At 37.7% G+C, this 23,039-nt stretch overlaps 2 protein-coding genes and 1 non-coding gene across 6 annotated transcripts in view; 1 reads left to right on the top strand and 2 right to left on the bottom strand.

Annotated features, from left to right (window-relative positions):
* LOC113515328 (uncharacterized) overlaps positions 1 to 4,014 on the bottom strand; it is a 108,609-nt gene extending 104,595 nt beyond the window's left edge. The window contains exon 1 of the mRNA XM_052903340.1: positions 3,535 to 4,014. Within this exon, the coding sequence (XP_052759300.1) occupies positions 3,535 to 3,956 (422 nt within the window). The 5' untranslated portion in view covers positions 3,957 to 4,014. The remainder of the gene's footprint in view (positions 1 to 3,534) is intronic.
* Positions 4,015 to 7,867: 3,853 nt separating this feature from the next.
* On the top strand, positions 7,868 to 7,940 carry Trnaf-gaa (transfer RNA phenylalanine (anticodon GAA)). The gene has a single exon. It is a non-coding gene; the product is annotated as a tRNA-Phe (tRNA).
* Positions 7,941 to 8,637: 697 nt separating this feature from the next.
* On the bottom strand, positions 8,638 to 22,378 carry LOC113510000 (ecdysone oxidase-like). Of its 4 annotated transcripts, none has more exons than XM_052903329.1 (4): positions 22,211 to 22,378; positions 13,278 to 13,424; positions 11,974 to 12,104; positions 8,638 to 10,685 (listed from the first exon to the last, which is right to left on the bottom strand). In XM_052903329.1, exons 2-4 carry the CDS (start codon positions 13,414 to 13,416, stop codon positions 9,132 to 9,134), a joined length of 1,824 nt encoding a protein of 607 aa, XP_052759289.1. In that variant the 5' UTR covers positions 13,417 to 13,424; positions 22,211 to 22,378; the 3' UTR covers positions 8,638 to 9,131. The 4 variants fall into 4 exon arrangements, with proteins under 4 accessions (XP_052759289.1, XP_052759286.1, XP_052759287.1 ...); XM_052903326.1 differs by lacking the exon at positions 22,211 to 22,378 and adding an exon at positions 19,882 to 20,003; XM_052903327.1 differs by lacking the exon at positions 22,211 to 22,378 and adding an exon at positions 19,875 to 19,979.
* Between the last annotated feature and the right edge of the window lie 661 nt (positions 22,379 to 23,039).

Genomic DNA, 23,039 nt, shown 5'->3' with positions numbered 1-23,039 from the left:
GACTTTCGACTGCGCTGCGCCCGCGCCGACGCCGCCGTCATATTCAATCGATCCGATCGCATCGCTAAGTCATATTCGATCGATATATTTGAATTTTTTGACGCATTGTGTTCAATTGTCTAGACCTCAAGCTGGAATACCCTTTGTTATGAGCAACCAGGTAACGGACATCTGGAAGCACAACCCAGAACGCCCAGATACAATTCAGTAAACATCGTTTCCTGGATTAACCTGACCGATAATCGAACCCCGTACTTCATTTATCCAATGCTACGGAGGACGCCACTAAACTAAAATTTGCGACTTATATTTCCAATAACAACTTTCTACAACTTATCAACTGAACGTTTCTGTGACGAGTATGTAATATTAATAATAAATCACTGGTGTTATCACATTTAACATTGGTCCATTTAATACTAACACGACAGTGGCAAGAGGAGTGTTGAGTCGGGAGTTATTCATCTTTAATTAGCCTATTTTATCAATTCAATTCAATTTATTCGCAACAATACTACGTTGTGCTCAATATTTTTTTATAAGTAACAAGATGTAAAACAATTATTGTAAATAAAACAGAAAAAGTATGAAACAACAAAATAACCAATAATAATTGTCCAAAAATTCATTAATTGAGTAGATGCACCTTTCCAACAAAAGGGTGCAAAGTTTTATTTTCAAAATTTTCCAATCTTCACAAGTTTTCAAAGCATTTGGTAATTTATTACATAATTTAACCGACTGAAATTGTGCGACATGTTTTAATATATTATCTTTCAACATATATGTGATGACAAGCATAATTTTGTTGTTGTATCCTTGTATATACATATATATTTTACATATATATTCGCACTTACTGGACCTTTATAGTTGCCCATCTCACGAGTTTGTTTTATATCCCGTAACTATTGCGTGGAAACCTACTATTGGCTGTGTTTCTTATTATAATTTATTGTTTGTAATATGTGCTGGTTCTTAGTATTTAATTATATTATTTATTATATTAGTTGTAAAATAAAATCACCGTCTGTTGACTTGAAGTATATTATGTATTTTGTTCTATTTCAATTGTTTTATCAATTTCTTAATTTATTAATTGTTATTTTTAGAAAAGCAGTTTGTCTTTTAAATAAATAAATAAACCATATTTCCCCCAACTGTGTCATTAATTGTAACCTAATAAATTTACATATAGTAACTACAATTGTCAAATATGTGATTAAAATATGTACTATTGCATTGCAAAAAATCATCACACATCGATGGACGACGATACGTTTCGTAAATACTTTACGTTGAAAATATATGAAAACTGAACGCGGAATCGCGTGTTCACACACTGGTTTAACTAGCAACAAGAAGGTTTTTGCTCTGCAAAGAAAAACGGTGGCGTCAGTCGTCGCATATTTATAATGACTAACATGAGAAAAAAACCATATTCATTACAAAGAAAAAATGGTGAAAATCGTATCAGAATTTGCGACGTAATCGTCTAATATATTTAGTTGAAAATTCTGTACTTTTCGACTAAATATGTTATGAAATAAAAATGATTAAACGTTTTAAATCTTCATCTTATCAGCCTTTAAGTGTCCACTGTTTTCCATAAGCCTCTCCCTTGGAGAGGTTTTGCCAGTAGTTACCAAGCTTGACAGGCGGATTGACAACTGCAGTCAAGCTTTAGAGATGTTTTAACAGGGACGCTACTGCCTCTCTCGCCCACCCTTAGTCGGCTTTTACGCCACCCACGGAATAGGAAGGGATGGCATATTCTACGCCGGGACACACATGGCCAACGTTTTAAATGTTAAATTAATAATCATATTATTTACTTAACATTTAAAGCTATTTAAAAAAAAAATATCTTATGATTTTATTCATTTCCCACATAACTATGTCGCTGTATGCGTATTATTTCCATGAAGTTTTCAATAGTGGAAACATAACAGAAAGTGGCCAGCGTTGCGGAAAGCCTCAGTGCCGGTGGTCAGTTTTGGCGAATACCTTCAATTGTTTATTATGTAATGTACCTCCATTGTGCATTTACAAATTAGAAAAAAACATTTATTGGATGATACGCCTATTTTGTTTACAGTCATTCAATTGGAAAATTTGTTGATTAGCATTTTGTAAGTCAGATCCAAATAAAACTAGGAACTAGGATTAGAATTATTAGAACTAAATAAAACTAGGATATTGATAGATCTTTTGAATCGATTCCAATCGGGATGCATAAGATCGATCATGAGAAAATCGACCATCAAACATTTGATGGTCCGAAAATGGATCTCTATCTATTCATATATAGTCAACATATACTATGCAACATCTTATATATTTGTCGTCCTCCGTGGCGCAGCGGTCAACACGCCTGCCTGCGACGTGGAGGCCCCGGGTTCGATCCCCGGCCAGGTCATGATGGAAAACGATCTTTTCCTGATTGTCCTGGGTCTTGGATGTTTATCTATATATGTATCTATTATAAATATAGTATCGTTGAGTTAGTATCCCATAACACAAGTCTCGAACTTACTTTGGGGCTAGCTCAATTTGTGTGATTTGTCCGTATATATATTTATATTTATATATAAAATTCTCGTGTCACGATGTTTGTTACCAAACTCCTCCGAAACGGCTTTACCGATTTTTATGAAATTTTGTGTGCATATTGTGTAGCTCTGAGAATCGGCCAACATCTATTTTTCATACCCGTCAATGATAGGGGTGACCCACCTCTAAATTTTCCTTTTTTTTATTTTTTTGTCAATTTTTTTTTATTTTTATTTTATTATGATTTAGCATTGAAAAATACATACAAATTCAAATTTTCACGCTTCTACGATCAACCCCTGTTGTTTAATCGCAATTTTTAAATGCCACAATAGGGTTGCAAGATGACAATCGAATATAATAATTGTAGTATGATAAATTTTCATGTATAGTTCTAGAAATAATGTATATGGTAAAACAACGTTTACCGAGTCAGCTAGTATACTAATATAAAGAAACCTTTATATTTACTTAGGCTTATAATAAAAAAATCGAATCCAAGGTCCAAAATATCGATTTCAATTAAATCCAATAGAGATCGGAAAGCCTACGTAAAATGTCAACAATCGTATTTCGTTTAATCAACTAAGTGGATTATTTTTTGCAACAACCAACTTTTACGACGACGTGTAGATAAGAATACTCAGACGTGAGAGCTCATCAATACGGTATAGTACATATGTGACAGACAATAAACACTACAGATAATAATATGTGTATGAAGTAAACATGAAATACTTTTACACGAATTTAACAAAACCAAAACCGCGAAATACAGCTATTAAAAAATACAGAATGATCTTGATGCTTAAACTATTTATAACATCAGTATTTTTTGTCCGGTTTGTTCTTAATAAATTACTAAATTTATTATTATAATCGAAAAGACTTTAGTAAGTTTTGGAATGCACTTATAGATGTCACCAGAGATAATATATAATAAAAGATAGCAAAATAAACAGAAAGTAAACGTAAACTAACCCATTAGCACCTCCATTCAGTCCATAGCAGTCGTTGATGCCGGCGAGCACGCCGACCACTCCCGCCACCACTGCCACGCACCCCGCCCACAGTCCGGCACCGACCCTGGACAGGGCGGCGCCCTTCACCACCGCCACCGCCCCGGCGCCCACCAGCAGTGCCCCGAGAATCACCTGCCCCAACCCCAAAAACACTACTAGTCTCTGCCTACTGCCCCCATTGTCGCTTCCCGCTTCAACACTTTTTGAACTAACACTCTGTTTTTTCGTCTTTTTAACGTCTTTCGCGGTCTTTTGCGGTGATTTACATATCAACTGTTCGGTCGAGTCCTCAGACTTGAGGCTGGAGACGGTGGCGGTGGGCGCTCGGCCGTAGTTTTCGGCCAGGATGGTCACATTCCCGGATTTCTCGTGTTCCGTCATCGCGGCACATCTCACTGTTCGGGCGGCACGGTATCGACGCGGTCGGTCCCCGGCGCGGTTGTACGCACACTGCTGCGCCGCGGCCTGCGCCGGCGCACGCCGGTGAAAGTCCAAGAATCAGGAAGTCAGGTGTTAGATGATGTTAATGAATTTGCTATACTGAATATGGTGTGCGGATGCTGGGCGGTTATGTTTTTATTGATTGTCACCGTTGGTATTATTTAATTCGAAACGTCAAGCCGCCGCGCCGCCGCGTCACGCCGGCCGGGACACAAGTAGGAGGTCTACACATTTCTGATTTTCTATATTATTTGCAATCTTTTCCAAGTGTATTGTATAAGCGTCATACAAGTGTATTGTAAAAAGTTAAGCGGCGACCCCATACGAGAAAACGCAGTGTCTAACAACTCCCAACTAAATAGATTGACGACTTCAAATGCATTGCAGGGATACAGTGGATGCAGGTGGCTCAGGACCGTTCCTTATGCCAGTCTATGAGGAAGACCTATGTCCAGCAGTGGACGGATAATGGCTGAAATGATGATGATTGTATACGTGTGGAAATAAAAAAATAAAAAATAGTAATAATAAAAGACTTGCTGTCCCCAAGTATCGTTTAGAAAAAGTTAATAGGTCTTTTATGGGAATAGGTATAAAAATTTACAATAAGATACCAAAGGATATGTTGGAATTACCCTTAAATAAATTCAAAACATCTGTTAAATCATATTTACTGAGCAAAGCCTATTACTCACTAAACGATTACTTGAATGACGAGTGTGCATGGCAATAGTTGTTCATGCACTGAATTTTCATTTAATGTTAGACATAGACACCTATATAAATATACATTGTAAATAAACTGGCTTTAAAAAAAAAGTAATTCAATTGAGTTTCTTGCCAGTTCTTCTCAATTGGATCTATATACCGAACTGGACGAGATGAAAGTAAAATGTACCTCACTGTCAGATTCAGAGAGTTATTACAAGCGATGAATTGTATAGGTTCGTAGGGAAAAAAAAAAAAATTATATGTAAAAATTTGACGTTCATAAGCGGCTAAAATGTCCTACATGAATAAATGATTTTTGAATTTTGAATTTTTGAATTTTGATCAAATTTGATAAAAACGGCAGTCATCTCGATTAGTACCTACTCCGAGTGTTGCACCAACGTATTAATCAGCTATTCATTGAGGTAAAGGGAAAACCTTAGGAAAAATTGCTAAACAAACTGACGGTTTACCTGATGAAGAATTAATTTGGAAATAATTAGTTTCAAAAATATTTGTAAGTTTTCTTTTTTTTTGTTTTTACAACACAGGGGGCAAACGAGCATGCGGCTCACCTGATGGTAAGTAACTACCGCCGCCCATGATCACCCACAACACCTACGGCATTGCAGGTGTGCTACCGGCCTTTTAAAAAGGAATATACTCTTTTCTTGAAGGTTATGTTGTCGTATCGGTTCGGAAATATTGCTAAGTGCGGATTTTTTTTTATAAACACAAGGATCTCTGACAAGCGTGCGGTCGAATTCTTTCCAATAATACGATTAATTACTTATTATGGTTTTAAATGTAACTTTTGATCACGAATATGAATATAGGTGTTTTTTTTTTAATTTATGGTCATCATTACAACTAATCCATCGTCCACTAAGGAATATAGGTTCCCATCATATTTCATCTCACATTTGCTTGGCCACCTCTGTCCCTTTCGTGTTTCTACCGTGAAACAGTTGTGTTTGCATTGCTGCGTTTCGATTTGAAAGGTGGGATATGACAGTGAATTTACAGGGTACAGAGGAATAACACCTGAGTCCTCAGGAATGGCAACGCATGGGGGCGAAACAGTATACTTTGTTATGTCCATGGTACTGCTCATGTCTGTAGGCGACGGTTACCACTTTCCATCTGGTGGACCGTCAGCATGTTTGCCATTCTAAGTTGCATTAAAAAAATAACATTACGTCGCCGCACCAGTGACATTCATCGACTTTCTGCGGCACTTTTGAGGTAGACGCTCCATCTCAAGGGCCACAGTTGCCTTGCAAGCACAGTGTCCATTCTATAATGTTTTTTTTTTTTTTAATAAGAAAAAGCGGTGAAAATTTGTGGTAATGTACTAAAGAATGTGAGGCAGGGCCATAGTTCACAGACTCTCACCGCGGCGCGGCGCGGCGGGCAGGCGTGACCTACAAAAGACCCTACACTATTATTTATTTTGTGTTGCCTCGCAGAACAATAATTTAAATTTATTATCGTGTTATAAAAAGCCGGTCAAGTGCGGGTCGGACTCGCGCAACGACGATTCCGTACAAAATCGTCAAGTAATTTTTTTTTAATAAAATAACTACAAATTTCCGCTTTTCCGAATATTTCCTTTACTTGTGCTACATGACATTGCTTCTTACCAAACTTCATGATTCTAGGTCAACGGGAAGTACCCTATAGGTTTTGATTCCCTTTGCAAATGTCAAAATATGCGATATAGATGTAACATAAACGACCGTATCTTTTGATTGCGTCGATTTAAAAGCTTGATTTTCTCACTGCTTTGAGAGATTATAGACCTGAGTATTTTGTATTAATTTTAACTTGATACTTCTATGCGTTCCTATTAAAAAGGTTCTTGACAGACAGACGGACGGTCGGATGGACAAAGAAGTGATCTTATATGGGTTCCGTTTTTTCTTTGGAGGTACGGAACCCTAAAAATGAGATTATCGTCAGTCATTTACAATAAATTAAAAATATACAAATAGGCGTGTGTATAGTGAAAATTCACATATTTTTTAAAAATATAATGTGATTTTAGAGATTTCATCGTAAACTTGACCGTCAAAAACGAACGAAGTCTACTTATTCTAAAGTAAAGAAGTATGAGTATTTCTTACTGTATTATTTAAAAAAATATGTATGTATGTTTGTTAAGTAGCACGCTTCATTGACGGGGACTCAAATTTCAAAACTACTTAGCAAACGACTTCCACGCAACAGTGAGCCGTCCGAGGGGTGACCGTGCGTCGCGCACGTGACTTCACCACCTGTTGAATATGATTAAATAAAAATGACGGTTTATTTGAGTCGTAGACGTCATCTTGCTACCTGGGTAACCATTAAATATAATAAATAACCCCGTATAATATAGTCTATGTGGTAGCAACGCCTAGGCGCCTGTTACATGCATCACATCCCATCGTAACATACGACGCGTTAGGTAAATGCTTACACAATAAATCGCGTTATGCACTCGTGGCGCACTCGTTAAGGGGAGAAAACAGTCTAATTGATATTTGAATATCAATATTATTATTAGTATTGTGTAATTGGCCGGCATTAATTGAAAGGTGAACGGGCATAGAATAAATATCTCCTATTTAAGTACCTACGCAACAATCTTTACCTCGCCTATTTATTAATCACTACTAAGTCAATATGTTGGTTAGTTATCAATTATTTGTCTTTTAAATTTACACGTAACCTTATTTCCTGGACCGGAATGCTTTTTGACAGAAATAAACGGTAGCCTATTTGCTTCTCCTTCTCAAATACAAAATATCAGAATGGAAATGAAGAAAGCACGTGGAGGTCGACCTAATAAGGCATATTGCTAGCAATGGGGCCGTCAAACTCCGTTGCTAACAATTCCTTTCCCCCCTGATGTTGTCATTTAGATGGCGTGCGTTTTTAGTGATTTTTAATCGAATAATAAATTTAGTAATTAATAATTATTCAAATAACAGACATGTTCAAATTAAGTTCCAGATCGTTTTCGATCACGTGGTACCAATTAAAAAATAAGAATATTTTTGCAAACATCGTATCCATGCGGCGATGTTTTACAATAAATTTTATATAGATTCATGTACCATTAATAGGTATTGTCTTTTTTAAATAAGCATACCGTAGCCGAAATAGCTCAGTTGGGAGAGCGTTAGACTGAAGATCTAAAGGTCCCTGGTTCGATCCCGGGTTTCGGCAGTTTTTTTATTACTTTTTACTTATTGCTACAGAATACATGCATAGTTCTCAAAAATTGTTATTTTTAATATTAAACTATTTTTTTAACTTACAACAGAATGCTACCAAATAATAATTGAAAAAATCCTCGATCCTGATTAACATGATAACAGGAAAAAGAACCGTCAAAATCGGTTCAAAAATACAGACAAATTAAAAACTTCCTCCTTACTAAATAATCACATAAAAATAAGTAAACACATGAAAAAAAAAAACAAACTTTCATAAAATAAATTTTTAATATTCATATTTCAAATACTGAACAAGTCAATTAAGTATAAACTAGGAACATAACAATTATAATATAAAATTCGATCACAATTATAATACTCGTAATATAGTTAAAAAAAAAATCACAACCTTAAAACATTCGCTATGTTTGGCGTCAATTATTTTTAAAATATATTGTTACTGCATAATCTATGGTTGCTGAAAGGAGCGTGAAGTGTGAAGCAAATTGCGACGACCCACTAATCAGCAGCCACATTCACGTCGTTCGTTAGAATTGAATTGCTTTTTATATCCCGTCACCTCTTCATTTTCATATATATATATATATATATATATATATATATATATATATATATATATATATATATATATATATATATATATATATATATATATATATATATATATATATATATGGTATATATAAAAAGCAATTCAATTCTAACGAACGACGTGAATGCGACTGCTGATTAGTGGGTCGTCGCAATTTGCTTCACACTTCACGCTCCTTTCAGCAACCATAGATTATGCAGTAACATATATAAAGATGTAAACATTATATGGTCAACCGACAGCTGGATCCAATACGATTCGAAGCAACATTTCTCAACTATCCCGAACGAGTTGATTGTATTTCATCATTATTAATATTTCATTATCATTGGCCGAGTGTTTTTCCAATTCTTAGGGTTAGCGTATCGTTCTTAATATTTATACAAAAATATGTAACGACTGAAACTCCTTCAAAATTTAATCTTAATACAATTTTTAGCCGATTTAGTAAACATACGTATTAACTGGTCAACTTACTGTTAATAACATGCATAAAATTTATAGGACCGATCGGTCGATCCGATTTCTTTTCACATAAAATCGACTGACTAGCTACTCTGAACATGTCAATTGGTAGGGCCCAATCGATTATGTATATTGCATACACGCACACTTACCGTTAGCTTGTTTGATGAACTGAGCTGCCTTCTCGGCTATCATAACTACAGGAGCATTGGTATTACCCCTTATAACCTTCGGCATAACACTAGCGTCTACAATCCTTAACCCCCTGATACCATATACCCGTAGCCTAGAATCTACCACAGATCCCATGGCTGCAGTTCCAACAGCATGCCAGGCCGACATCGCCATTGCCTTAGCTTTACAAGCTAGCTCTTCATTAACGCTCAAATTTGCACACTGTTCTATCTTAATATCTACAACATGTGCATTTTTCTCCCTAAAATACGAAGTGTTAGCAATTGAATAAGCTATTTTCATAACATTGGGATAGTTGATCAAGTCATCAGAGTCATTAAAAGTCCCCGAGTAAATTAACGGTTTATCAAATGGATTTGTGGAATTCAATCTTACTGTACCTCGAGATTTTGGCTTCAATAGAACAACAGCTAATGTTAAAAGTTCATACTCTCTATTCTTCGCATCCAAAGTGGCACAAATATCAGAATTGAAGCCTAAAATATTAATACAACCATCATAGAAATTACTGCCTACAGGCATACACGTAGGATAAATGGCGAAGTCTGGCACTTTGGCATCCTTGTTTACCGAAATATAAACGCCCATGCTGTTTGAAAAAGAGAAAATACCAGTCTGATTATAAAGGTACTTTATAATATTCATATACAGATCCGGCAGATCCGCGTAACAAGTGCCATTTTCAGCTGCCAAATAAGTCAACACCATTACATGGTCGTGAAGATTGTCGCCCACGGGTAAAATTTTCACTATGTCGATACCGATGCTATTTAAGTGAGATTGCGGCCCTATTCCAGACAGCAATAACAATTTTGGAGTATTAAATGTACCTGCAGAAAGTATAACCTCCCTGCTCGCATAGAAATTAAATTCTTGTCCATTCAAAAGTGCTTTCACCCCGTACACTATTCTGTTTTGAATTAGTAACTTCGTCACTAACGCTTCCTTAAGAACAAAAAGATTTGAAGTCTTACTAGATTTATTTAAAAGAGCAGTCAAAGAACTATCTCGGCGACCATGTCTAATTGTGTGTGAAAATCTTCCCACACCAAAAGTTTTGGGGTACGTCATGTCTTTTGAAATATTGTAACCTAACTCTTGAAATGCTTGAAGGAACATATCAGTGTCTTTTGTTGATTTCTTTGTACCTGTTACTTCTATCTCTCCACTTAGTCCATGATACTTCATCAGTTCTGGGTCATTGGCGATATTTTCGTCCGTCATACGCTCGGTCTTCTTAAAATATTCGAGAACTGAAGACCAGCTCCAATCTACGCCGACCTGAGAAGCCCATTCGTCATAGTCTGCGGGAAATCCTCGAGCATACACCATGTCATTTATGGAGCCGGTGCCACCTAGAACCTTGCCTCTTGGCTGTCGCTGGCTGCCGTCTTTCAGTGCTTGGCTCGAATAGCTATCGTTCATCGTAGTGAAATTCCAGTCGTAAGGGCTTCCTTTCAAAACATCTCTGAACCCTGGAATCTAAATTATAAAATATTTTCATTTCATTTCATTTTATATAGTTGTCAACATAGGTATTGAGAACTAGACCGCCCAATGTTGCCTCCTTATCTTGCTTCTTATATTAAGATTTTTTTATACATATTAAATAGGCTTTATCATTCTTTGAGAGGATTCGTTTTTTTCATTCATTTATTCATATTTGTCTCGTCTGTGTTTCGATTTGTAGGGTTTATGAAGCCATATAGCAATAAAATTGCTGACTACTAGGACTTGAGACCTTTATGCCGTAAGAGTCGATAATATGAACATACTCTTTGTTTAAATCACTGTGCCTGGTAGTTTTACTGTCATGTCTCATCAGCGTAATTATTTGGGTAATTTTCAGCAAGTGCAACCCTTGACTAAGCTTTTATCTGCAACTTTTTTTTTCTTTTATGTAACTTAGAATGACAAACAAGCTGACGGCCCACCTGATAAAAAATGGTAATAGTCGCCAATAACCATGGACACAAAGAGTATACTGTTTCACACGTGATACCTCCCCCCCCCCATGTGTTACATTTCCTAAGGACCAAAGTGTCGTACCTCTGTACACTATAATTTCACTACCATATTCTACCCTTTAAACCGAAATACAGTCATGCGAATACAATTGCTTCACGGTTAAAACACGAATGGGACAGAGATACCCAAGCAGACGACTTTTGTACAGTCTCCCTCTGGAACTTCGTCGGTATAACTGGAATACTTATATTTATTGACCGAAGTAAAAAATAGTTTATATCCTTCTTCGTCCCATACAGTAACTGATTATCAACTTTCACGACGATTGATCAATATGTAAAGTCTCTAAACGGTACCAAACAAACTTACTTTCAAATTTATCATTTCTTTTACGCAACTTAGCATGGAAATGACAGAGTATTCTGTATCACCCATGAGACTAATATTGGTAAAGTTTGTTTGCCACCTGTATCGCATAAAATAACAATCGTAAAACAAATAATTTTAAACTTTCGCGTTGTTTATACATATTTTAAATACACAATCGGGACTCGCGCAGTCTCAGTCAGTCAGGGTACCCTCAGACTGTCACCATTATTATCTAGCGAGCTACCGGACGAAGACGCCACTTACTTCAGTCCTGTCGTGACCACGACGTGGTGTAATCCACTTCGAAACGTCGGCAATAAAGAAGCAAGTATATAGGTACTACATACCTGTAAAGGCTTCATCGCGTTCATGTACATCGCGTTAAGTCCCGATTGTGTATTTAAAATAATCGTAAGACTGTCAGATAACTAACAATGCTCTCTTGCGGCGGATTCCCGCCTGCTTCCAGCAGTAGTACGCTGAAGTCCACCTCCGCGAGCCGGGCAGCCAGCACCGAGCCAGCAGTGCCTCCGCCGACGATGATGAAATCGAACGACGTTTCATCTGAAACATAGAGAGGTACGTATCGTGCATTCATCATATCAGCGTTTACCTGTCCACTGTTGAACATAAACCTTCCCCATAAGGGGAGTTTTGGCAATAGTTGTCACGCTTGACAGGCAGATTTGATGGGTGAAAATGGAATGGTAACCTCGCCTGCACTAGCGGGATACGCTGGCGGAGCACCAGTGAAGGGTGATAGATGAGAATGAAAACTGATCAGTTAGCCCACCATGATGAATTCATCAGGAATTAACCATGATAGTTTCCAGGGGGAACCGCAAGGAGATCGACTTGGTTGAATATATTGCTAGCAATGGGATTCTCAGTCTCCGTTACTAACAATCACTTTCCCACCAGACAGGCAGATTTGCAATCGCAGTAGCTCAGAGATTGGCTGCTTTTAGAGATGTTTTAAGAGGAATGCTGCTGCTCATCCCTCAACCATAAATTCCCTTAATTGCCTCTTGCGATACTCGCACGAAAGGAAGGAGTGTTCTATACTATGTCCGGACACGCACTGCTAGATAGGTATATATCGTACATTAATGGCATTTTATATCTTTTGTTCTACAACTTTTTATCGACCGGCTTCAAAAGGAAGAAAGTTCTCAATTCGGTTTTTTTTTTTGTTTGTTACTTATTAACTCTGTCTGTCATAAGCATACATGGTTTTTTTAAACCGAATAGATTTATTTACAGATTGATCCCATAGAAATTATATTAAAATCGATTCAATATTTCTACCAAAATATCTGGTTTTGCCACAAAAGAAGACGGTTTTTTTTTTGTGGGATCTTAATTTTTATTTTATTTCAAAATTCACATCTCCCATCTTAAGGAGAGGAGATGGTGAATCCCCGGCAGAAGCATAGTCGGCCGGGGTTTAGGGCCCCATTGAGAGAAACCGGCGTACTATGCGGGAAGCATCAAGAGCGCCGCTTACTGCATCTTTCCCGGGAATGTGCTGCCTCGGAATTCCAACCGTCTGAAGTATTGTTCCAAACTGGTTGGGATAAGACCGACAGAACGATTGGGATGACTTCAGTGGAGGTAACCCTCCACATTTCGGTCACCTCGTGAGCCAAGATTTTTTTCTCTTCTTATTATTCAATTGTTATTCATTTAATTATTATATATTTAATTATTATTTCCTGATTATTTGTCCATACGTACTATCTATGGTAGCTTGTTGTGGCCACGGCTCGCTGATCAAACATTGTGAGGCGGCGAAGAACTGCAACGCCGCCGCCACCACGGCTCTTACCGAGCTGCTGTTGGTGGGACACGCGCGCAGCAGGCTGCCGGATATCATTGTTGCAACTGAAACGATATTATTATACAACTTTAGAACATTTAGAATGATAAATAAAAACCGACGGCCCTACTGATAGAAAATGAAAAGCAAGAATCTTGACTAAAAAAGTGGACTGGTAGAGAATGTCTATAGCATTAAGTACGGCCTTTGTACCACATTTTATTGGTTAAAAAATTTTAATAAATTGGTTTTTTGTTTTTATTTTTTTTAACCAATAAAATAAACATCTGTTAACACTTAAGTTTGTCTGGATCTTTTGTTTGAAAATTGTCACAATATTGTACACCACTCTACCCGCTGACATTGATGCTCCTTTCCACTTTGAGTTTGCTGTAAAAGAACTCTTTTAGAGTTAAGCTCGCTTTTGTACATTTGATTACCTCTGTCATGCTTTTATGTATACGAGGTCTGTCCGGAAAGTTCGTATAAAAGTGTTCTGGAATGCGAGAAAGAGGAGTGGGGAGGCCAGGTAAGCGCAGGACCCCTTCCTTATGTCCCTAACAATGCTTCAGTTCTGGTCTGACCGCCGTGCGGTGCGAACTGGCTTGTCACGCCATCTGTGAAGTTACCTCTTAACGAAACCCCGTCGGCATGGAGCCCGCTTCCGTTGAAGAGCAGCGCGTCGTAATCAAGTTTCTCTCGAAACTCGGCAAGAATGGCCGTGAAATTTTTGCCGATCTTAGAACAATTTATGGGGATGATGCTGTGAAGGAACCAACCGTCCACAAGTGGCTAAAAAGATTCAGAGAGGGCCGAGAAAGCGTTCAAGATGACCCACGTTCAGGACGTCCTTCCACTTCACATTCCGACGAAAACGTGGAAAGAATTCGAACTTGTGTTAATGGGGACCGTCGTTTAACGGTCAGACAGGTGGCTGAAGAGCTTAATTTGGGCAAAACCGTGGTCCACGAAATTCTAAGAAACGAACTACAAATGAAAAAAATTTGCGCCAAGATCGTTCCCAAGCTTTTGTCCCCGGATCAAAAATCACGAAGAGTTGCTTGCTGTGAGGACTGGTTGGAAGCCGAAGAGAATGGTGACTTTTTGAACCGAGTCATCACTGGAGATGAGTCTTGGTTCTACGAATTTGATGTCGAATTAAAATCCCAAAGCAAAGAGTGGAAGACATCCGGGGAACCACGAACAAAAAAATCAAGAAAATCCCGCTCAAATGTCAAGACAATGTTGATTGTTTTTTTCGATGTTCGGGGGATTGTCCATCAAGAATTCGTCCCTCCAGGCCAGACAGTTGATGGAAAATTCTACGTCGATGTGCTCAGACGCCTCAAAGCTCGTGTGGCACGAGTTCGTCCAGAATTGGCGCGAGAGGGGCGTTGGATTCTTCACCACGACAATGCCCCTGCCCACACCTCTCTTGTTGTCCGTGAGTTTTAGAGTAAAAATTCCATTACGGTGACCGAACACCCCCCCTATTCGCCGGATTTGGCCCCGTGTGACTTCTTCTTGTTCCCAAAAACCAAATTGGTACTTCGGGGGCGGCATTTGGGGGACATAAATGAGATAAAAAAAGCTACGACGGGGCAGCTGAGAAACCTACAACCAGAGGACTTTCAAGGAGCCTTCTCACAGTGGAAACGGCGTTGGCACAAGTGCATTATGTCACAGGGGGAGTACTTTGAAGGGGATAAAATTGATTTACCTGAATAATTGTAAAATAAAATTTTTAAAAAACTTTTATACGTACTTTCCGGACAAACCTCGTAATTAGTGTGTAATAAAGTATTAAATAAATAAATAAACCGTCTGCTGAGGGAGAAGTAAAGTAGACGAAACGAGAAATTGAAAAATAAAGGCCTTTAGGAGTCTGCATGACTTAACACTAGCAATCCACCGGGCCACCGGACTTTGCATGGTTTTTTTTTAATAAAATATACTCCATATTACTCGCCATTAATATAGTTATCTATAGGTAAAGAAATTTTTAATACTTTATTATAGTTTCTTTCACATACACCCACTTTAACTTTAATTTTTTTATACAACTTAGAATAGCAAACAAGCTGACGGCCCACCTGATGGAAAGTGGTAACCGTCGCCTATAGACATGAGCAGTACCATGGACATAACAGAGTATACCGTTTCGCCCGTAATACCCCCAATGCATTGCCATTCTTGAGTACTCAGATGTTATTCCTCTGTACCGTTTAAATTCACTGCCATATCCACTGCCCTTCAAACCGAAATACAGCCATGCAAACACAATTGCTTCACCATAGAAACACGAATAGGACAGAGGTGTCCAAGCAACTTTTATACAAAGTCTTTCTATAGTAAATGGCATCATTAAAATCCTTTATTGCATAATTAAAATCCTTTATTGGCTGTATTTATAAAAGAGTTAGCATGTAAGTTACTTTTTGAAAGAGCTGTGGACTTTTTGTATTAAATAATTTAATAAATAAATAAAATTATTTGGAGTTTATCGATTACAAATATTTTTTTTTAAATCTTTCATCTTTCTAATGTTAGTTTAGGTAAATGACTAATCTCGAATATGATAAGGCTTTATCATGTTTACAGATAATACGATAGTCTGTGGTGTAAACACAAAAATATAACTACATATTTATAAACCCACTTCAAAAAAAGGTATAGGTTCTCAATTCGGTTGTATTTGGGGAAAGGGATTGTTAGCAATGGAGTTTGACAGCCCCATTGCCAGCAATATGTCCTATTAGGTCTAACTTCACGTGGTTCCCCCTAGAAACCATCGTGAACAATTCTTGTTGAATTCGTCACGATGAGCTAATTTGACTTGGCAACAGCATTTTTAAACTACATAATATTACTCTTCTTAGCACAAACAGAGATAATGGAATGGTAACCCCGCCTGCGCTATCAGTATACGCTGGCGGAGAACCAGTAAGAGATAATAGGTGAGCATGAAAAAGCAGGTGAGTTAGCACATCGTGATGAATACGCTTGGAATTTTGGGGGGGAAAGGGATTGTTAGTAATGGAGACTGAGAATCCCATTACTAACAATATACCCAACCAGGTCGACCTCCTCGCGGTTCTCCCTGGAAACTATTATGGTTAATTCCTGATGAATTCATCTTGATGGGCTAACTGGCCTGTTTTCATTCTCATCTATGACCCTTCACTGGTGCTCCGCCAGCGTATACCGTTAGCGCAGGCGGGGTTACCATACCATTTTCACCCATCAATACGCATGGAATAGACATAGAATATATTGCTAACAATAGGGTTGTTAATCCCCATTACTTCTACTACTTCTACTTTTATTCTCAACTGTCATCTCTCAATGGTATACCAATATCGCAGGTGGTACCATACCCTTTTCACCCATGAAACAAAACCATCCCTCACTGGTGTCCCGCCAGCGTATACCGATAGCGCCGGCGGGGTTACCATTTCATTGTTATCCTTTAAAAAAAGTATATACACAAACTGGCACGTTACCAGAAACGAAATTTGTTGTTCTAATATGTTTAACCTTTCCATAACGATATATAAATTTAATAAACAATAAAATATACAATATGCCGTGTGTACCCCGGCATAGAATGGGCTACCCCTTCCTTTCTCGTAGGTGTCGTAAGAGGTTTAAGGGAGAACGAGAGACGGGCAGCAGCGTCTCTTTTAAAACATCTCTAAAAGCCTAACTGCGATTGTCGACCCACTTGCCAAGCGTGGCAACTACTAACAAAACTCACCTTATGGGGAAAGCTAATGTCCAGCAGTGGACAGTTAACGGGTTAAATAAAAAAAATACACACGTATTTTTTCAACGATTCACAGCGAAAACCTCTTCGCAGTGTCCTTGATGGTATATGTAATTGAAATTCGACGTAAACAAACGGGTGTTATTAATTTTTGTTTTATCTGTATTAACAACTGTATTTTAACAAAACATGACTAATAGACATATTGTTTACCGTCTATTTGTTACGATTGTTAAATAAAAGGAAAACATTACGTTTGTATAACTAGAAATATACGTCTCGTGTGGCAATACTCCACTCTTTAATTAAAAAAGTGTCGATTTTTAACATATTACTAATCTATACTTATAATAAATCTGTAGAGAGGTCAATTCTGTACATGAAATATATTTCCAAAATAACTATCAGGGGGTGATTAGTGATTGAAACTGATGTCAAAAATGCAATCAGTAAAATTTTTGTCTGTCTTTCTGTATGTTCGTTATAGAAACAAAAACTACTCGACGGATTTTAATGAAACTTGGTACAATTGTTCTTCATACTCCTGGGCAGGTTATACTTTTCATCACGCTACGATCAATAGGAGCAGAGCAGTGAAGGGAAATGTTGGGTAAACGGGAGAAGTTACTCCATTTTTGAGCTTCCGTCGCGTGTGTGCCTTAATAGCCACTTTTTAAAATGTAAAAATTTCCACCCGTGCGACGCCGGGACGGGCCGGTAGTATATAATAATAACCTATACGCTTCTCCATCCCATATAGTTCGTTCGTTGACCCCTCGTGCGGGACGAGGAAATCAGCCATATATAGTACACCTGTATACCAAATGACCCCGTGGTCACGGCACAGAATAAGCCACCCTTTCCTTTCACGTGGCCACAAACTAAAGTTTCATCCCAATCATCTGGACGAGTGGCGGTCTTCCACCGTGCGTTTTTCAAGGCACTTTCTTCCACGCACAACCATTCTCTGGAATCAACTTCCAGCAGCAGTATTTCCGAACCGATACGACAACATAACCTTCAAGAAAAGAATATATTCCTTTTTAAAAGGCCGGCAGCACACCTGCAATGTCGCTGGAGTTGTAGGTGATCATGGGCGGCGGTAGTCACTCACCATCAAGTGAGCCGCATGCTCGTTTGCCCCCTGTGTTGTAAAAAAAAACGTGGTCATCGAAAGAGCTGACTAAAATACATACAGACAATAGTTCCACTTGTGGGAATACGTTAAACACGTCTTACTGTAATTTTTTAAAATAACTTTTCGTCGATAGGTACGTATACAGATCTTGGTAAATAAAAATACAATTTAAGAAATATTACCTTACCTTAATAATAGCCCTTTATAGTTCCACTATTAACTCTCTTCCCATATATTTTGCAAAGGGTAGGATTTACTACCACCTCTCTGACCAGAAGAACTTGCTTCGAAAAGGAATTTACTTCGAATTTTCGCCCTTGCACTATTATATTTCGGTTTATTATTTTTATCACCTCTCACGACACAGTATTTTTGCTCGATCACCGCGCATAGTATAATATTATTGTTAAAAATTAATACACATATGTAAAATACCGTATAATTTCTATATTTTTAAATGGCTACGTACTGAACGCTGTCAAGTGTGGGTAGTCGTATAATTAATGTGATAAAAGGCTGTTGAACTTGCTGCGGTTAAATATTTCACATGCATAGTAGATACCTGCGCTTAATACTTACGTCAATGAACATAATAAGGTCGTGTTTTGTACCAATATTCTACGTATTAAAATGTGGTGTAACCACAAAAAAAAAACATTGTCGTACACTTACCAAATGAATGGGTCATTGACCTTATTTACAAGTCAAAACTACAAGACAACTAGAAGTGATTTTACGTATACTACCATTAACTATATGTACAAGATATAATAATTATTATTGTAAATTATTAATTAGATCATAATCTAGAATTTACCAGTGGGAGACTTTGTACAAAAGTCGATTGCTTGGGTACCTCTGTCCCATTCGTGTTTCAACCGTGAAGCAGTTGTGTTTGCATGGCTGTGTTTCGGTTTGAAGGGTGGGATATGGCGTGAATTTACTGGGTACAGAGGAATAACACCTGAGTCCTCAGGAATGACAACGCATGGGGGGTATCATGGGCGAAACAGTATACTCTGTTATGTCCATGGTACTGCTCATGTCTATAGGCGACGATTACCACTTTCCATCAGGTGGACCGTCAGCTTGTTTGCCATTCTAAGTTGTATAAAAAAAATGCATTTTGTTCTTAATTCCCACAAAATAACTACAGACCGCTAGCATGTAAAAAATAGTCCTGCCTACCTATCTCGCTCTAACAGATATATGTAGAATATGTTACTACATAAATCATGGAGCTTAAGCTAGTCTATTACCTGATATCTCTGCCAATTCTGGCCTGGACAAATTATAAATAATTACCTATTATTAAATATTGTTTTTTTTATAATACATATATGCAATTAGTAATTGACGCTGGGGGGAAAGAGATTGTAAGTAATGAGATTTAACAACCTCATTGCTAGCAATACACCCCCCTGTCAGGCCGACCTCCACGCGGTTCCCCCAGCAAACCAGAGTGGTTAGTTCTTGTACAATTAGTCACTATGGGCCAACTGACCTGCCATCATCCTCACCTGTCACCCATCACTGGTGCCCCATCAGTGTATACCGATAGCGCAGGCGGGGCCACCACTCCATTGTCATCCATAAAAAAAAAGTAATTACCGCTTACTGTGTTTAGAAATGAACTCCCAGCACTGTCCTTTCTGCTCAATATTTTTATTTGTAAAGATTATCATAACAAGTTCGCAACTAAAGTATACCGACAATACAATAAGTAACAAAACGCTCTGATAGATTCTTATATGGACAATCTAGCGTCACGTTATCAGGGACGCGATACGTTTTACATAATATGTAAACCGTGCAGCAACGTGACCGATAACCGAGATGCTAACTTTGATTGCATTTTTGTAGGTAGAATAATATTTATGTATATGTAGGCTACCAACCACTTTCAAACCTACATAGTTGTAGAAAAGTAAATAGTGACGTTCTTGACAATCTCCTTGTCTTAGTAATTTTACCGTACTATATTTTGTATCGCGACTTATTATATCTGGATTTATTTATTGTAAATATTATTCATTATACAATCTCGTACTAAATCTTTCTTTCTCTCACTCCATCTGAATCTATATATATATATATATATATATATATATATATATATATATATGTATATCATTTGTATCAGCAAGAGATTTTTAGTAATGGGGAGATTAGTCCCCATTGCTTTCCCCTTTGGAAACCATCGTGACTAATTTATCGTTGAATTTGTCACGACTGAGTAACTGACCTGTCTTTTCACCTACACCTATCATCTCTCACTGGTGCCCCACCGGTGTATATCGATAATGCAGGCGGGGTTACCATTCCATTATCACCCATAAAAAAAAAACTATTCACTGCTAAATATACCCTCCTACAAAAGAGGGTTTTGCCAGTAGTTGCCACGCTTGGCAGGCTAGTTTTTTATATGGGTGAAAATAGAATGGTAACCCCGCCTGCGCCAACGGGATACGCTGGCGGAGCACCAGTGAAGGGTGATCGATGAGAATGAAAACAGGCCAGTTAGCCCACCATGACGAATTCATCAGGAATTAACCATGATAGTTTCCAAGGGGAACCGCGAGGAAGTCGACCTGGTTGGGTATGTTGCTAGCAATGGGATTTTTAGTCTGCATTACTAACAATCCCTTTCCCCCCTGGCAGGCTAGTTAATAACCCCAGTTTGGCAGGGGAAAAAGGATTGTTAGCAATGGAGTTTGACAGCCCCATTGCTAGCAATATACCTTATTAGGTCGACCTCCACGTGGTTTCCCCTGGAAACCATCGTGAACAATTCTTATTGAATTCGTCACGATGGGCTAACTGACCTACTTCAACCGCACCTATCATCTTTCACTGGTGCCCCGCCAATGTATACCGATAGTGCAGGCGGGGTTACCATTCCATTATCATCCATTAAAAAAAAACCCCCCAGTTTGGCTTTTGGTGATGTTTCAAAAGGGATGCTGCTGCATATTCCTCCACTATAAATTCCTTTAGCCGCCTCTTACGACACGCACAGGAAAGGAAGGGGTGGCCTATTCTATGCCGGGACTGACACACCTAATGTAATAGATAGATAGATAGATAAACACTTTATTTCAGCCATTTATGACACACGTAAATAAACAAATGAGTTTATACAATCAGATTATTTACATTTTTTTTTTAAATATAAAACAAAAGATGAAATATGGAAATATGTTTTCACCAAGTGTGCCGCAGTGACCCAAATATGCTGCAGCTCAGTGATAGTTTTGCTTAAAAGCAAAGCACTGATTGTCAGCTACAGCCTGAAGTTAGGCTACTCGGACGCGTACAACAAACCTAGAGTATTATATACATTATACTCTGGTATAATGATTAATTTTAAAAGATCTGCATACCAATTTTAGCCATTTAAATTCGACTAAAATTACGGACGTACAAACATTAATACAACTGATGTTCAGATTACCATTTTCAATTAAATGGGATATTATGAAAGCTCATATTCAAAAATGAAACTAGATAATGAATTAACAAGGTTTATTTTATTTTCCACCAGCAGTAAGTACCCCGCGGCTTCGTCCATAGCCGTATCGTATATTTTTGTAAAACACACTATATCCTGAGGAGATACAAACGACGCTACAAAAAAACATTTTAAAATTCCTATCATTGATAGTAGACGCAGCGAGCTTTAATAAAAAGCGAGAACAAAAGATCATGGAAAGGTCGCAGTGTCACAGGTTTTTCTGCCTGAAAAAGCCCATCTGTCAATAAAAATAATAGCCATATCGTAATGTTAAATATCCTATAACCATCCTCTAGAAATTAACTGACAAATAATGTGAAAATAATTTTTCAAATCCGACTTTTAGTTCCAGAAATTAGCTCAAACATTGCGCTTTACATATAAGTATAGATCGGTAATTTCAAATTTAGAATAGTACATCGCTAGTACTCACCTCACGACAATCTTAATAAAATATTCCTTATTAAGTATATATTAATTGATCAATCCGCCATAAAACCACAATACGTTTAATTTTGCAGGTCCTCGTCTCGAACAATAAAAAACACCGGCTTACTCACGTCGACTTAAACACTAACCCCTTTTGTATAAGTACCCTCGACTATTTTATAAAATGATTCGAATAACAAATAAAACACATCCTTGCCATTAAAAAAAAATACATTAATGTTTGGATCTTAGGCTTGGATACACGCTAACAATCAATATATCAGCTCGCATGTGCATGCTGCATAAAAAAATTATAAATATTTATAACTTTATTACTATCATTATTTTGTGAAATAAAAGATATAATCTATCTATGTACAAAATTAAATTGAATTTCGTCTCCATCAATTTATTTCAGTCTTAATACAGATAGGTACGTTATTCGACACTTGCCAATTCTGCATCGATTTTAATTATCCTTTTTCCAATTGTTAGGACTCAGAGTGTTCTCTTTTGCGAATAATCTATAATATTTTTTTTATACAACTTAGAATGGCAAACAAGCTGACGGCCCACCTGATGGAAAGTGGTAACCGTCGCCTATAGATATGAACAGTACCATGGACATAACAGAGTATACTGTTTCGCCGATAATACCCCCCATGCGTTGCCATTCCTGAGGACTCAGGTGTTATTCCTCCGTACCCTGTAAATTCACTGTCATATCCCACCCTTCAAACCGAAACACAGTTATGCAAACACAACTACTTCACGGTTGAAACACGAATGGGACAGAGGTGTCCAAGCAATCGACTTTTGTACAAAGTCTCCCT

Source organism: Galleria mellonella, unplaced genomic scaffold, assembly GCF_026898425.1.
Source record: "Galleria mellonella isolate WM207_F2 unplaced genomic scaffold, CSIRO_AGI_GalMel_v1 utg139, whole genome shotgun sequence".
NCBI classification, from domain to species: domain Eukaryota; kingdom Metazoa; phylum Arthropoda; class Insecta; order Lepidoptera; family Pyralidae; genus Galleria; species Galleria mellonella.
Note: the sequence above shows the minus strand (reverse complement) of the source record. Positions and strands in the feature narration are given on the sequence as shown.